The 15,914-nt window shown below is 42.5% G+C and overlaps 1 protein-coding gene across 1 annotated transcript in view; it reads left to right on the forward strand.

Moving 5' to 3' along the window:
* Positions 1-3,181: 3,181 nt before the first annotated feature.
* CDK14 (cyclin dependent kinase 14) overlaps positions 3,182-15,914 on the forward strand; it is a 526,114-nt gene continuing 513,381 nt past the window's right edge. Inside the window, exons 1-2 of the mRNA XM_081102330.1 lie at positions 3,182-3,455; positions 11,733-11,764. Of these exons, the coding sequence (XP_080958456.1) occupies positions 3,365-3,455; positions 11,733-11,764 (123 nt within the window). The 5' untranslated portion in view covers positions 3,182-3,364. The remainder of the gene's footprint in view (positions 3,456-11,732; positions 11,765-15,914) is intronic.

The following is a 15,914-nucleotide window of genomic DNA, read 5'->3' on the forward strand; positions in this document are numbered from 1 at the left end:
AGAGGAGAAATTTAACCATTCAACTTAGAACCAGACTTTTTCATCTATGGTCGTCTAGTTCAAGCCCCTCATTTTAAAAATAAGAAGTGGGTAAGTCACTTACTTGTCTAGGGCCACACAACACTTAGTGATGGAGTAGGGACTACAACTCATGAATCTTGTGTCTCCAGCCACTGTTGTTACTACTCCAGGCCTAATAAATACACTGCATGCTTTAAGTGATGAATTTGATTGAGGTCACCCATGCTGAGTTAGTCCCTAGGTAAACTTATCTGTTTGTTTGCAGACACTGCACCTTTAATTCAGGCCAGCCAGATCTCTAACCTTGTGAAGCGAAGCTCAGATGGGGAACTGGCACTGATCCATCCTCCCACTGAAGATACAGATGCTACCCAGATGCTGGATAGTCATCATCGTTTCTGAGGACAACACATCCCTTCTCAGTGGCAGCACTACCTTCTACATTCATCTGACAAACACTTAATTTACATCCACTATGAAACAGGCATTGTATCTTTTGTATCACAGCATCCCTGTCCTCGGGGACATTACAATCTAAGATGAAGGCAAATGTGAAACAAATAACTGTATAATGAGTTGAATCCACTTAAAAATTTTCTTCTTTGTTATCACACTTTCTTGCAAAATGAGCCATTTTAATATATAACTAACCAAGGCAGCAGATAAGCATATCATGGAAAGTTGGTTGGTTATTCATAATTGCCAAGGTTTATTTGACCCATTACTACCTACGAAGTCTTTCTCCTGCCAGGTGTACTGTTGTAATTTGGTGAAGTTGTTTTGGAGGTGGGAGAGCTGAAGTTTTGGCGTAGGGAAGCTAAAAGTGAAGTAAATATTTTTAATGTCTTAAATTAGTATTTTTATTATTATAAAAGCAATCCATTATTTGGGTCAAACATTCAAATTATACTGGAAGGTTAAAGTGCAAAGGAAACATTCTTTCTATTCTGGATATGCACACTTAACAGTTTTCTGCTACCCCCCCTCCCCAGGAATTTTCTATGCATACAGAAATATATATACTGATATATATATATAGATATACATATATCTATATATATATCTACACATTCATATTCCCCACAAATGGGTTAATGATAAATGATTTTTCACTTACTCTAGATATATTTATACATCCATATATATTGATCTATCTCATTTAAAAAATGTTAACCTATCCCTTCTCGGCCTTTGGCTAAGATCAAGTGTAAAAAATGTTTACCTTTGTATGCATATACCATAATTGATTTAAGCAGAAGTTGACCTTTTAAAAAGTCATAAATACTAAATACTGGGGTGATAACACAGAAAATATACATGTAAACAGCTATTCAGAGAGTAAATAAAACAGCCACAGACAGTAGAGTTTATTAAATGAATGACTGTTTCTTTCTCTTTGACCACTCTTAGAACCCATCAGTAATTTGATTGCTTTCGTCTGCATTCAGAGCTGCTAACTTTCTCCCTGACTAACCTGAGGAAGTGGTAAAAGTGAAACTTTTTTTTCTGTCTGAGGTCACACTTACTGCTATCTGTAGTATCTGGATATGGTCACAGGTAAACATCCCTGCATTTTAACGCATATGGACTTCCTGACAATCCCCCACCCTCCTGTGCTCCCCACTTGGCTTAACTTCCTGGATTAAAAAGAAAATTAGCTGCAATCTATCAGGACCCTATCATGTGCTCAGAGCAGAGCCGAAGAAATCTAAGTGTTATGCCTCACAATATGAGGAAGGCAGGGGGCTAGTTTTTAAGATAAAAATCTATGAACAAAACACAAACTCCCCAAAACTTCCTTTAAACCAAACTGCATTGTCACACGCTCACAAGCGCTTATTACGCAGCCAGATGACTCAAGATTACTACATTTCTATTCATACGGAGTTTGCTGGCCCGGAATCAACACACTCAGGCCCGCCCTCCCCCATCTTCCTCTGCTCTCCCCGGGGAGACTGACATTTGGAGCACTCCTTTGAGTGGAATGAAGATGATGTGTGTTTGCTGCCTTAACTGTTTGTTCTGGGATTTTATAAAGGCACTAAAGCACCTCCCGCCCCCCTTATAAAGTTATTTATTTATTTTTCGAGGTGGGGGAAGAGGAGGTCAGAATCTCCTTGGCTTCTCAGTCTTCCGATTTAGACATATATTCTGAACGTGGGGAGCAGGCTAAGGACTCCTTTCTGCTTGCTATTTACTGCAGAACTGGGTATTCACATCAGAAAGCACATCTCCATTCCTTCTGTCGCCCAGCGCGTCGTGGGGATGAAGGTAGCAGAGCCCCAGCCCTGCTTGGCGGGGTTCGAGTTGAAGCTCCTGCTTCTGCTCCGGACTCTCAACCAGCACACCTTCCCCTTCACAGCTTCCTCGGCCAAACGATCACAGTAGAGGTCACCGCGAAGCCGGAGGGTGTCCCCGAGGCCTTTCCCCCACCCCGACCTGGACACAGCGGCGGCGGCCCTCCCCCTGTGCCCCCAGCTCCGCGCTCTGGTCACACGGGGTCGTGGCAGGGAGAACACCACTTGGATAAAAGATCTAGGCTCGGCCCTTTCCTTCCAGGGGCCTGTCCACGGCCCGAGACGGGGGTCCCCAGGCGTCGCCCGCTCCCAGCCCTGCGGGTTCTCCGCCGTCCCCGGGCCCGGTCCCGGTCCCCCGCGCGCGGGCGGGGTGGGGCGTCACGGCCGGGAGAGGAGCGTGGGGCGGCCAGGAGGGGGCGCCGCGGGGGCGCCAGCGGGGTGGGGAGGGCCGCCGAGGACGCGGGCTGCGAGCGGGGAGCCGAGGTCGCGCCGGGGTCCCGCGCCTGGGGGGCCATCGCCGAGGGGGAGGCGGGGCAGCGGCGGCGGGAGGGGCGGCGAGGGCGGGGCGGGCAGCGGTGCCGGGCCGCGGTTCCTTTCCCCCGAGCGCCCGAAACTCGGGGCTGAGAACTTCTCTCCGCCCTCGCCCCGCGCCCTTGGCGACCCCGGCTCCCGCACCTGGTGCCCGGCCCGCCCCCGCCCCCGCTCCGGCGGCGCCGCCCCCCTGCCCGCCGCGCCGCGCCGGGTTACAAAGGAGGGAAAATGAGCCGGGCGGCGGCGGCGCGGCGCGGAGCCACCACGGCCGCGGCGATCGTGGCCGCCCCCGGCACCACGTAGGTGGCCCCCGCCCGCCCGTCCGCCCGCCCAGCGGCGGCCAGGCCTGAGCGGAGCCCGCGGCTCGCTGCCCGAGCCCTGCGCGTCGCCTCCCGGGCGGAGGAGGAGGCGGAGGCGGAGCGGAGGCGCCGCCTTCCCCGCGCCGCGCTCTCGCCGTTGTCTGCGCTCCGCTCTGGACCAGTTTGGGGAAGTTGCCGTGGCCCGGCGTCGCCCAGATGTGCGACCTCATTGAAGCACAGCCGGCCGAGAAGATCGGCAAGATGAAGAAGTTGCGGAGAACTTTGTCGGAGAGTTTCAGCCGCATCGGTGAGTGGCGCGCTGCCCGGGCGCTTGGCCCGGCGCCCCCGGCGTCCGCTCCTTCTGCCCCGCGCTCCTGGCACCGGCACTGCCTCGGCAGCCCTGGCTCGCGTGGGGTGCGCTGAGCTCCGCGCGGATGATGGAGGGAACGCCGTCCGGGACCTGGGGGAGGCTGGCGACAGACACCCCTTTCCTTCAGGGTCTGGGGTTTCATTTGTGGGTTATTGTAAGCCTACAATTGGGGTTTCCCGTCCTCGGGGCTACCGCTCGGGCTTTCGCGCCCGCGGGGGGACCGGCGAGGGGACGCCCCTGCCCCCGCCGCTGGGGGACTGGGCGGCTGCGTGGGTCAGTTGTATTTTGTGCGCGCAGGCGGTGTTGGTATGGGGTGTTTAGCCAATAATCGGGCTTTGGAAATGGGTGAGACGTTGCGTTGTGCCCTGGCATTGTTTAACACAGCGAACCTAAAGGGAAGTGGGACAGGTACCTGGGGACCTTTTGTTCCGGACTCAGGTCCTCGAAAGCGAAATGTGGGTGTTCCGTCCCGAGGTCTCTGAATTTTCCCATTGCTGCAGGGAAATGCGCGCTGTGAACTTGCCAGGACATTCAGGAATGTCTCCAGAACTTCTCCATGTGTTAGAGCTCCAGGGCTAGTATTGTCTTTTAAACCAACCAACCAACCGACAAATAAAAACCGACCGAGAAATGTTTAGAACATTTAAGAATAAATTCATGTGACAGACTGTAGCTGGGTGACAACAGTATCACGTGGAATGGGTTTGCTAGATTTCTAGGGTTGGTCATAGAAAACCCCTTTAAACCTTCCTACAGTGGCTGGCACCTAACGTAAGTTTCATTTAGACAGCTAACTGCTTTCAGCAAGAAAATCATGCTAGCACTAAAAATCCTAAGAAGCCTTCTAGCCTTCGTTTCACTTTTTTTTTTAACGTGTCATCCACGTTAATGAAGTTGTTAATGGGAATTAAGCAAGCGGTTCTTCAAAATAAAAACCTGGAGTGCACATGAGTATTGTTGTCATCTTTCTATCCACTCATTTAAAAAAAATCATGATATAAGTGCATTGGAAAACATGTAAACTTTCGCCCAGTGAAACAAAACACGGGCCAACATTTAGTTTTCCTTTAACTTGAAATTTCACATGGGGGTACCAAATCTTTCCCAAGATGACTGTAAAGTTACTGTGTGGACCCAGTATTTAGTCCCGGTTTTATGCATTACATGCATTGGCTATTTGCAGTTTCACTTTTACAGCTAGGGATGCCTATGAAGAGTCTGTACATTCAGATGAAGCTTGGAAGTAAGAAGCGTGAAGGGGACAAGGTGTGGAGCTGGCGCTCATTGTTAAGGAGGACGTGTCAGCCCCCCACCCGGACCATCACGGAGGCGGTCTGCAGTCCATTAAGCCCTGTTCTAAAACACATTAACTGTGTATTTACTAATGCTAATGACTCTGTTGGAGCCCTTCCAGTTTTTTTGTTAAATAATTCATTGCAATTGAATCTCAGTAAGAAACCAAGGACATTAATATAAGAATTCCTTATGTTTAAATAATTTCAAGGTTTTGATCCACAATCAGTAAAATTTAGATGAACTACAGTGCTGTCAAATGGGGCAGTATAGTTAATTGGATTTTCTAGCTTCCTGAGATTTAGTGATGTGAAACTCCTTTTGATTCTGGCTCTTGTTAAAATGCCTTCTCAGATCTAGTAGATTTTACTTTCTTTCGGAAACAGTACAGTGCAGTAAACATAACTGATTATTGTATTGATGGAAAGTCTTGAGTCTGAATAGCTTATCTCATTCTGGAATACTCTAAAAGGAGATAAAGAGATTTAAAGTGATTATGATTTAAGCTCAAGACATTTATTCCAAGTAGCATTACAGAAAAATGAATCTTTGTTATCCATATATTTTCTTGATGTTGTGTTTGCAAAATCAAAAATCAATGAAATCGATCTGATTAGTTAAGGATTTTTAAGGTCTTGGAGGCTGTTGAGTTGAGGTTTTACGATGGAATTATATAGTGCATAGGTAAAGGGTGTTGTGGTCTGTGTGTCACAGACTGGGGATTTCTGGTGTTGCCACTTGTTGCTGAATGACCTTGGACAGGTCCCTCAACTTCTGAGCTTCAGTTTTTTGTGTACAAATCAATTTTGTTATGGGCATTAGTGGAATAATACATATGAGGTCCTGTGTGGTATGTAATACTCAATAGATGCTCACAATATGTTGTCATTATTTGTGATTGCATCATACTGACATAATTGGTCTTCTGGTGGAAAGCAAGAGGAGTGAGGGAAGAAGTGGCCCCTGACTTACAGTAGAGCTAGCCTGCAAACAGGATAGGTTTTGGAGTTGGACTCAAATATCAGAGTATAAACTTCTTTTCTCTAGGAGAAAATCCAAAGTAGGGGGAAGAAGTACATTCAAATGAATATGAAGAAATGTCATTTCTTTGAAAGTAGGTGATTCCAATAGTATTTATGGTTTTCTGCTAAATAGTGTCAGTGTATTGATTTATTTAGGAATTACAATAATTGTCTCATGTTTTTTTTCTTTTAAATTTAGGTTAGTATAAACAAAGACAAATGGGGATTTGTTAATTGTTTAGGGGTTTAATTAATTAGTTAAAGGGGGTTTTGAACCCCCTTTTTTTCTGCTTGTTGTGTACCTTGGGCAACTAGCAGAATTTCCCCAAACCCCAGAGTACTCATTTGTAAATTTTCTTAAGGTTGTTGTGAAGATTAAATCAGATAAAAATACATAAAATATCTAGTGCAATATGTGTCACATGATGGAGATCATTTCTGGAGGCTACTATTCTTCCATTACTTTGTTTATCTTCTGTCTTTCTCCTTTCTTCATGGGTACTTCTTGAGGAGGTCAAAGAATACATGTTTATTCCTGTTGAAGAATCCAATATCACAACATATTCATTCACTTTAACCAATCTGTGATGGCTTCTGAAATGAACATACTGACTTTATTTTGCTTTTTTAGTATGATTCAAAGTGTAGCTTGTTATGTGATAAAATGTACAGTATTTTTGTTTAGCCATAGGAAGTATTAATCATTCAGCTACAGAAAATAAGGGTGATTTTGAAAGTAGGTGATATCCAATCAATGTTTATTAATAATAATTCTGACTACATGAAAGTGGCAGTGCTAATGTGTAATTTATTCCTACGTGAAAGATCATGCCAACTTTGTCATTGCCCATCTCAAATACAGCTGATCTGAGATTACTGTATTGTAGAAGGTCTAATAAAACACGTTGGCTTTCAAGCCATGGCACTCTGATTTACGACATCTGCAGGGAGTGACTGTTATGCAGCTATGGTTCTTTTATAATATGGGTGTAATTGAATTTCATTAGTATTTATGGTTTACTGCTACATAGTGTCTGTGTATTGATTTATTTAACAATTGCTATAGTTGTCTCGTGTTTTGCTTTGTTTTTTAAATTTAGGCTAGCATAAACAAAGACAAATGGGAATTTGTAAATTTTTTATTTTTATTTATTTATTTTTTAAATATATTTTATTAATTTTTTACAGAGAGGAAGAGAGAGGGATAGAGAGTTAGAAACATCGATGAGAGAGAAACATCGATCAGCTGCCTCCTGCACACTCCCTACTGGGGATGTGCCCGCAACCAAGGTACATGCCCCTGGCCAGAATCGAACCTGGGACCTTTCAGTCCGCAGGCCGATGCTCTATCCACTGAGCCAAACCTGTTAGGGCAGTTTTTTAGAAAGTTTATATGGCCGAAACCGGTTTGGCTCAGTGGATAGAGTGTTGGCCTGTGGACTGAAAGGTCCCAGGTTCGATTCCGGTCAAGGGCATGTACCTGGGTTGCGGGCACATCCCCAGTGGGGAGTGTGCAGGAGGCAGCTGGTCGATGTTTCTCTCTCATCGATGTTTCTAACTCTCTATCTCTCTCCTTTCCTCTCTGTAAAAACTCAATAAAATATATTAAAAAAAAAAAAAAAAAAAAAAGAAAGTTTATATGAAAATATATTTATTTAGTTTATTTTTGCTAGTGGTTATTGTGCTTTTTTTTTTTTAATTGTTTCAAGTATTACATATGTCTCCTTTTTCTCCCGATTGACCCCCCCCCCCCATAGCACCCTTTAGGACAAGCCCCCACCGCCCCAGTGTCTGTGTCCATTGGTCATGCCAATATGCATGCATACAAGTGCTTTGGTTTATTTACTTATTTTTGATTGTTAGTCTAGGACAGTGGTTCTCAACCTTCCTAATGCCGCGACCCTTTCATACAGGTCCTCATGTTGTGGTGACCCCCAACCATAAAATTATTTTTGTTGCTACTTCATAACTGTAATTTTGCTGCTGTTATGAATCATAATGTAACTATCTGATATGCAGGATGTATTTTCATTGTTACAAATTGAACATAATTAAAGCATAGTGATTAGTCACAAAAACAATATGTAATTATATATGTGTTTTCCGATGGTCTTAGGCGACCCCTGTGAAAGGGTCATTCGACCCCCAAAGGGTTCGCGACCCACAGGTTGAGAACCGCTGGTCTAGGAGGGGAAAGCCTTCTTGTAATATCTGGTATAAGAGTAAGGTCAAACTGACATTTCATCATATTCATATGAATGCATTTCTTCAGCCTTATTTGGATTTTCTCCTAGAGAAAGGAAGTTAATACTCTTTGATATTTGAGATGAAACCCATGTATACCATTTCTTTAGAAGAGTTTTTTGGGGAACTGAGTAAAAGGAAGAGTCTGTGGTTACACTGATTTTTGGGTTCGTTACCTTGTGCTAAAAGTGTGTAACTCTAGAATCTAGTTGTCATTTGATAAGTCCATTCCGTCAGAAAACAGAAATGTAAGAGAAATGTAAGAAAGGGTGAGACAAAATTTAGCTGTTGTCCCTCTCTCAATGTAGTTTTAAAAGATTTTAATTTGAAAAATATGAAATGAGTTCATATCAAGGATCCTTTCATAAGAGAGCATAGTGTATGGTTTTCATATGCCAAAACTTTAGAGTGTCTCAAATGTAAGGTGTTGTCTTTTTGCCATTGAGATACATAACTCATTAATTCAACAACTGATTAATTATTGAGTACATGCTATGTTCTAGATATTATGCTGGCATTGATACTGGTCCTTGTTCTCATGACTTTAAGAGAAGACAGGCCAATGAAGGGGCATAGACTATGTGTATAGTGAAAAATTCTACCTTGAAGATTGGCATAATTTGCTGTTGGAGAACATAGGATGGGTATCTCTTTAGTCTTGGTGAGATCATGGAATGCTTTCTAGAGGAAGCAATGTCTGAGCAGAAGAATGAATAGAAGTCTGATTATATTAAATGGCTTAATACATGCCTTGCTGTTAACCCAGAAACATGTAATATGCTTATTATTCCATGGTATCTATGAAGACAATTGTGGGCTTACATTTATGTGAATGATTAATGACAATCAGGAAATGTAATCAATAATGAGATGTTGTGTGCTTGTTTAGGTCATCAGTGACCTGATAAATATTTGGAAATGACACCTTTAATTGGCCTTTGTTGTTACTATTAACTGTTGTTCAGGGCAAGGTTTCCCTGTAAGGTGTCAGTCTAGCAATAGAGGGTATCAATGAAGCCATAGACTTCTTGGTCTTAAAACGTTCTCCCTTGTAGTATCCAGGACTCGAGAATAGTGTGTAGGGGAGAGAATCTGGCTTCCCGCTCTTATATCTTAGAAAATACACCTGCAGTTTCCTCTTCTATTTCCTCTTTTTATCTACAGACCCCACATCTTTATCCAGAATGTTGGAGGAATTGGCAGGATTTGAGGGGCGGGGGAGGGAACAAGAAGGAAATAGTCCACACTGGGTGTTGAAGAATTCTGATTTTCTGCTTTCTTCATCTCTCAACTTCAGGGTCTTCATTTCATATTTGCAATTCTCTAAGGGATAGTATCAATTCTAATTATATTTTTAAAAATATATTTTTATTGATTTTTAGAGACAGAGGAAGGAAAAGAGATAGAAACATTAATGAGAGAGAAATATCATTTATTAGCTGCCTCCTGCATACCTTCTACTGGGGATGAAGCCTGCAATGCTGGAATGTGCCCTGACCAGGAATTGAACTCGTGACCTCTTGGTTCATAGGTCAATGCTCAACCACTGAGCCACACCAGCTGGGCTCAACTCTAGTTCTTATTGGATGCTTTGCTTAAGAAAAACCATGGCTAAATTTCCAGAACTTTTATCATGTCCAAAATAAATACATTTAAAAATTTGTTCTGTGAATTATAAGCTTGCTGCTGTTTGTATCTTGTATGGCAGCCTCAAAATGATTTCCATTAATCTTTGTTAAATGTGCTAGGTCTGAGGCTGGACCAGGGGTGGGCAAACTTTTTGACTCGAGGGCCACAATGGGTTCTTAAACTGGACCGGAGGGCCGGAACAAAAGCATGGATGGAGTGTTTGTGTGAACTAATATAAATTCAAAGTAAACATCATTACATAAAAGGGTACGGTCTTTTTTTTTTTTTTTTTAGTTTTATTCATTTCAAACGGGCCGGATCTGGCCCACGGGCCGTAGTTTGCCCACGGCTGGGCTGGACAGTAGTTGAATTTGTATTTGAAATCAATGAGCTAATCATTTCTATTCCAAATTTTTTTTTTTTAGATGAAACCATTTGTCTATATTTAATTTATGTAGGTCACTAATATTTTATAACAGAATCACTAGTCATGTATGTTTATTAAAGGACATGCTTTGGGTTGAGGGAGTGAGGGGTATAGTCTAGTAACATTGTTGACCGGTATTTAAAGAAAGCCTTCTAGATGAGAAGTTTTACATTCTAAGTTAAAATTTAACCATTTAGAACTAACCCTAGCTATCAAGAACACCTAGGATCTTGTATATGTATTTCGATCAAAATAGGTTATTTGAGATCTAATGTAAATTTAACAAAATACATAAAAAAATATGTGTAATTGAATGAGAGAGAAGCCATTTGAGACTGGGACAATAGGACTTTTCTTTTAATTTTCCATTCAGAAGAAATTGTTCTAAATTAAAGGAAGTAGAGGAATCTATTCCAGATCAGTTTCTTAAGCAAAAGGGGAAGGCTAAGAATTAAACTTTCAGAAACATTTTATCTCCCTCAACCTGCCCTCATCCCCCTTAATGGCACCACCATAACCACATACTTACTGATGTTTTAAAGAGTCAAATTTTTAGTATGAAACAGAAAAATAATCTTTTTAAGATTGCTAGACTATACCATGTAAGCTTTGATATGATAACTTCAGCTGATATGATAACTTAAGCTTCTCTCGGATCTTGATTGCCAAAATAATTTGCTTTCCATTGCTTTTGTCCGAACATGGCTATCCAGGTAAGAGCTACCCAAGTATGTCTAGCTGGACAACTATCCAGTGTAGACCAGTAAACGCCTATGCACAGTTCTATAAATTTGAAACATCTCTCCAACGGGTGGTTTCATTTAAATTAGCTACTTTCTGCATTACCTTAATATGAAACATTCTAAGTAATTGTAGGGTTTAAGGAACGAGGTGTTTGCCAACTATGCATGAAATACTTCTCTTTCTCTTTTTCAGTTCTGAAGCCATATATATATTTAAAATAAATTTCAGGTATTCACTAGTTCCTATAAATATTCTGAGCGCATTGTTTCCTTTGTTGATGTTTTGTTATACAGTTTCTCTTGTTGAAATGTTTGAATTATGTAGCTGCAGTGCTTATTGTACGTGCTTGGTCTTTCATCACCGCACTTAAATTTTTCTCAGTATGAAAATCTCATTCAGGGTCCTGTGAAGAGTGGGTGTCATCCTAACAGTTGGTCTGGGAGGTCCCTAAACCATGCGTGAATATATTTGCTTAAAACCCAGAAGTTTAAGGGGAAATTTCTTTAATCTTACTTTTTGATTTTTTTTTTCATACTTTCATTTAAACATGTTCCTACAACAGAAGAAGTAGGTGAAGGATATGCATTCTTCTTTTCCATACTTGGGAGGACAGTCTCATTTACATATGTATGAGAGTGTTCACAAAGATGCATGCTGTGCAATTCTCTCTCCCATTTGCAGTTTTCCTCTTTGTATCGTAACATTGTTATTCAGGTTGGGGTACAGTTTTACTTTCTGAAATGAAAACACCATACTGCTTTGGTATTTTTCTCTGTTTTCTAGAACTTAGAAACTTGGCCTCTTTTTTGAGATGTTTCACAATAACTGTTTCCTTTCCTTTTTTTTATTTTATAGCTTTGAAGAAAGACGACACCACCTTTGATGAGGTAGGTTAAATTTTTTTATCTAATGTTAGATGTATTTAATTACTGCCAGGTAAAGTCAATAGGTGCCAACTTCACACTTAGAAACAGAAAAAAAAAAGCCTTAAAAAAAGAAACCAACAAGAGGTGATATCTCTTTAGTTACACTGTATTATTTGTCAATTTTAAATCAGTTGCACGAGTGAACAAAAATATGACCTTTTAAATTAACAAACACGCGGAAGACCCCCGCAGGCCTTGGTGGTGCTGCCTTGCTGGTGCAGTGCTGGCCCAGCCCGGCGTGCTGGGCGTGCTCGGGGCCAGCCTGGAGCTGCTGGGCACCGCCGCGCCCTCGCACACCTCCTCTGGATCAGGGTGCGATGCCATGTTGACGCCACGTATTGTCTGTCAGACTCCCAGAGGACGAGCTGACTTTTCCCGTTCTAGTTTTGCTGTTCTTTGTGTACCAGACCCGTCTTTCTCTACCTGCCGCAGCAAAGGAGCCTGGTTGAGTCAGGCAGAGGTAACTCATAGCGTTCTGAATGTGATTTTTCAATTGTACTCTTTCCTGAGCTTTTTCCTGTATCAGTGGGGATCACCAGAGAAATGATGTGTTTTCAAAACGTTCTCAAGAGTGCTATAAAGTGGTGTTTCATTGTTGCCATCCCAAGCCACGGCACTTGATCTGTGTTGTGAACTGGGCCACATGTGTATACGTATATACGTATTACATGTTTTTCTATGAACACAGATGTGTCTGTACGATGGGCTTATGGGCTTATCCTGAAGGCTAATGAAAGCCTAGATTCGTTTGGTGTGGTTCACCGCGGCAGATCCCATGAAAGATGTTACCTGTCACCCTCTGCTCTCGGGCTTCAGAGAGGAAAGGACGTGGGTGAGCCTGGCAAGTCCTCTTGGCCACGTGGCCGGCGGAGGCGCAGGGCAGGACCGCGCAGGGAGAACCTGCCCCAGACCGGGATTTCTGGATGAGGCCGGCGTCATTTGGCTCTCACGGTCGGCTGCTTCGTCGGCTGCACCTGTTCTTTTTCCCGGGCCCAGCTCTGCAAAGCTGTGTCCCTGGACTCCAAAGCCACTTCCCCTGCCAGCCTTCCTGAGACATCCTCTAACACTTAGTTCCTCTAGACCTGAGGCAGTAGAGGAATCTCCTCTTCCCCGTCCGTCCGTCCGCAGTAGTCATCATGATGTTCTCTACACCCGTATTTCTGGAATTTCAGCAGGGTGACCGAGGTGTTTGTAGGCGAGTATTTTCTTCTTTCTCAGAAGAAATCAATGTGAGAATATTGGGCACCTTTTTTCTCTTTATAAAGAAAAGCCTCCCCTCTAATTGGGGAGGGAAGGTGAGCTCTCATAAAAAAGAAAAATAAGAAAAAGGAGCAAGCAAAGTCTCCCAGATCCTATTAGCCAGTTGCAACCACTGTTGAAAGTTCTTCTTGCTTCTTTCCTCGTGTTAAGAAACAAGCGGAAAACCACAGCCCACATATTATTGCCGGCTCTTTTCCTTCTCACCTGGACCACACATGTTACTCTCCTATATTCTTACACGGAACCACTAATCATCATTAGCCATGTAAACCACCTCTTGTTTAAATGCCATTGTTAATGATTATCTGTTACGTTGCCATGCGGCTGTGACATGTGGCTTTCAAAATAAGCTAAGGCTGGAGCCTAGATGAAAGTTAAGGATGTATATAACAGACCTCCACTACCTACCCACCCTCCATTACTCCAAAACCTCTGCACAAAGTCTGGATTTTGTAATTTGGGAAAAATTATCCTTAGCTTGTACAAAGTGTTTTCCTTCCTCGGTGCCACAAGAGATTGGCTAAATACCTCCGACCAGTAGATCTCAGAATGCTACCCCTGGAAGAGGCGTTGGAGGGTACGTGGCCCACATCATCATTTCACAGACGGAGAAACTGGGGTCTGGAGGGCCTGGAGTTTCCAGTTAATCAGGGGAAGACCCACGTCAGCAGCCTGGGAGGCAGCACTAGTAAAGGCTGCCTGGGTATAAGGAAACCCTAACTCAGCCACCTTCTCAAGAGCACTTGATTGACTTTTTCCAGGCCTTTTACAAAATTGTGAGGATTAAATCAGCTAAGGGTCAAGGTTCCAGAACAGTGATGGGCACATAGGAAATGTCTCATTATTGGTATTATCGTTGTCCTTGTCTTTTTCCTCCTCCTCCTCCTCCTCCTCCTCCTCCTCCTCCTCCTCCTCCTCCTCCTCCTCTTCTTCCTCCTCTTCCTCCTCCTCACTGATACTCTCACCATGACATCCACCTACTGTAGTTGGGGTTAGGAAGCAGGCTACAAGGTTGATTTAGTTCGAAATTAAGAATTAGAGCTATGAGGAGAGTTATTTCAGATATTCCAGTAGAATTCCATATAAGCTTTTGTGTGATGATTTGCATATTAATTAAGACTAAAACGATTGTCTAAAACCTATTACATTGCAGGTCATTCCAGGTTGGTCCAAGGATGAATGCATTCAGCTTTGTGATCCCTCGGGAGTCTTGCACATGGTTAACAGCCAATAACTAACTATTGAATAAGAGTCAATATCTGTTGCCAATAAGGAGAGCAAGTGTTGAACTGAGTGCCAGACGATGCGAATTGTCATTTGCTAGTTCCTACCTAGCGGGCAAGTCATTTAATTTACCCAGGGCTCAATTTCTCATTTGTAAAACCAGTCAGTTAGACTGTCACCATCAGGTTGCTTTCTTATGTTTAAATGTATGATAGAATTCTACGTAACAATCAACATAAAATTACAATTTTACCAAGATCAGAAAAGAGCCCCAGATCTGTGATGATATAAACCGGAAGTCAGTGACTTCTAAGGTCATCTTCAGATTATAGCGATAGACGTTTTCTTGAACTTGCTTTGTGATCTTATGATTTGAATCTTAAAACCTGGGGCTGGGTCAGCATCTTACCAGGTAGATAGGCATTGGGGTGTGGCAGCTTTTTCCCCTCTCAGCATTTCTGAGCTGGAGCTCCTTGGCTCTGTGGCCTCCTACAGAACGCCTGGAGCTGGAGTCTAGTTGCAACTCCTTGGTCTACATAGAGGATTTTTCTAGGGGGTGTGTACATCTTTGACCTTGAATGGAGAAGAAAAAAATATAGATCTATTTGAAAAATATACTTATTTACTTGTTCTTAAATAGGCTGCAATACTCTGACTGGAATTTATTAATTTTCATAACCAGCCTGGAATTTATTCAGAAACCACCTTCTAATGCTTGCTGTAGAGAGAAAATGAGAGGCACTTTGGAAATTAAGTATTGAGGGCCTCAGATGGTACATTGGTAGGTAGTTTTGTTGGAAAAGGGAATTATCTTGAAGTCATCATATTTGGCGAGAAGATGTTCTAAGGATGATCATTTTGCTCTGAATTCATTGTGCATCTGGGTCCTGATTAAAATATGAAGCATTTTATGTTCTGTGGGTTTAATCTGCACATTTGATATAGACAGATGAAGGATATCCCAAGTAAAATTTTATCGGTTTTATTTTATTTTTTTGTTGTTTTTTCCCCCACAAAACTCCCCCCTCCGCCCCCAAACTTTTTGATCTTTGGAGCCTCAGTGTTTGACACAGTACATGGCCAAAATGAAGGGGCCAAATAAATAATTGCTGGAGAAACAAATGGTTAAGCCCCATTGAAGCATGAAAGAACATTGCTATTTTGTGTCATAGTTCTAAGTGGATACAGTGTTTTTGGTGACATTGTGATGGGAGCCAGTAAGTGTCAACTTCATAACTGTGATACTATTACAGAACTTTCCAAGTTCCTTTCTCACCTTTGGTCACCAATAAATGGCATGGCATGTCACCTGAGTGGGTCCATTCTTCCTGGGGCAGTTAAAAATAGCTATACTATGACTTCTGGTAAAGTTTTGAATCTTATTTTTTAAAATTTTATTTGTTTTAAAAATAATAATAATAATAATAATACCTAAAATGTAAAAGGTCAGAAATACAGTTAATCTGCCCCAGTGTAAAATTACCACACAGAAAACCTTTTGAACTTTGGGAGCAAAAGTTCCAATGAAGTATACATAGATGTGTATAGAAAGAGTTGGAAAAGTCAAAAGCCACAGCAATTCATGAATGGTTCTTGTGCATAAATTGAGTTTAATCCGTGTAGTTTT

Source organism: Myotis nattereri, assembly GCF_964212035.1.
Source record: "Myotis nattereri genome assembly, chromosome: 11".
Lineage (NCBI taxonomy): Eukaryota > Metazoa > Chordata > Mammalia > Chiroptera > Vespertilionidae > Myotis > Myotis nattereri.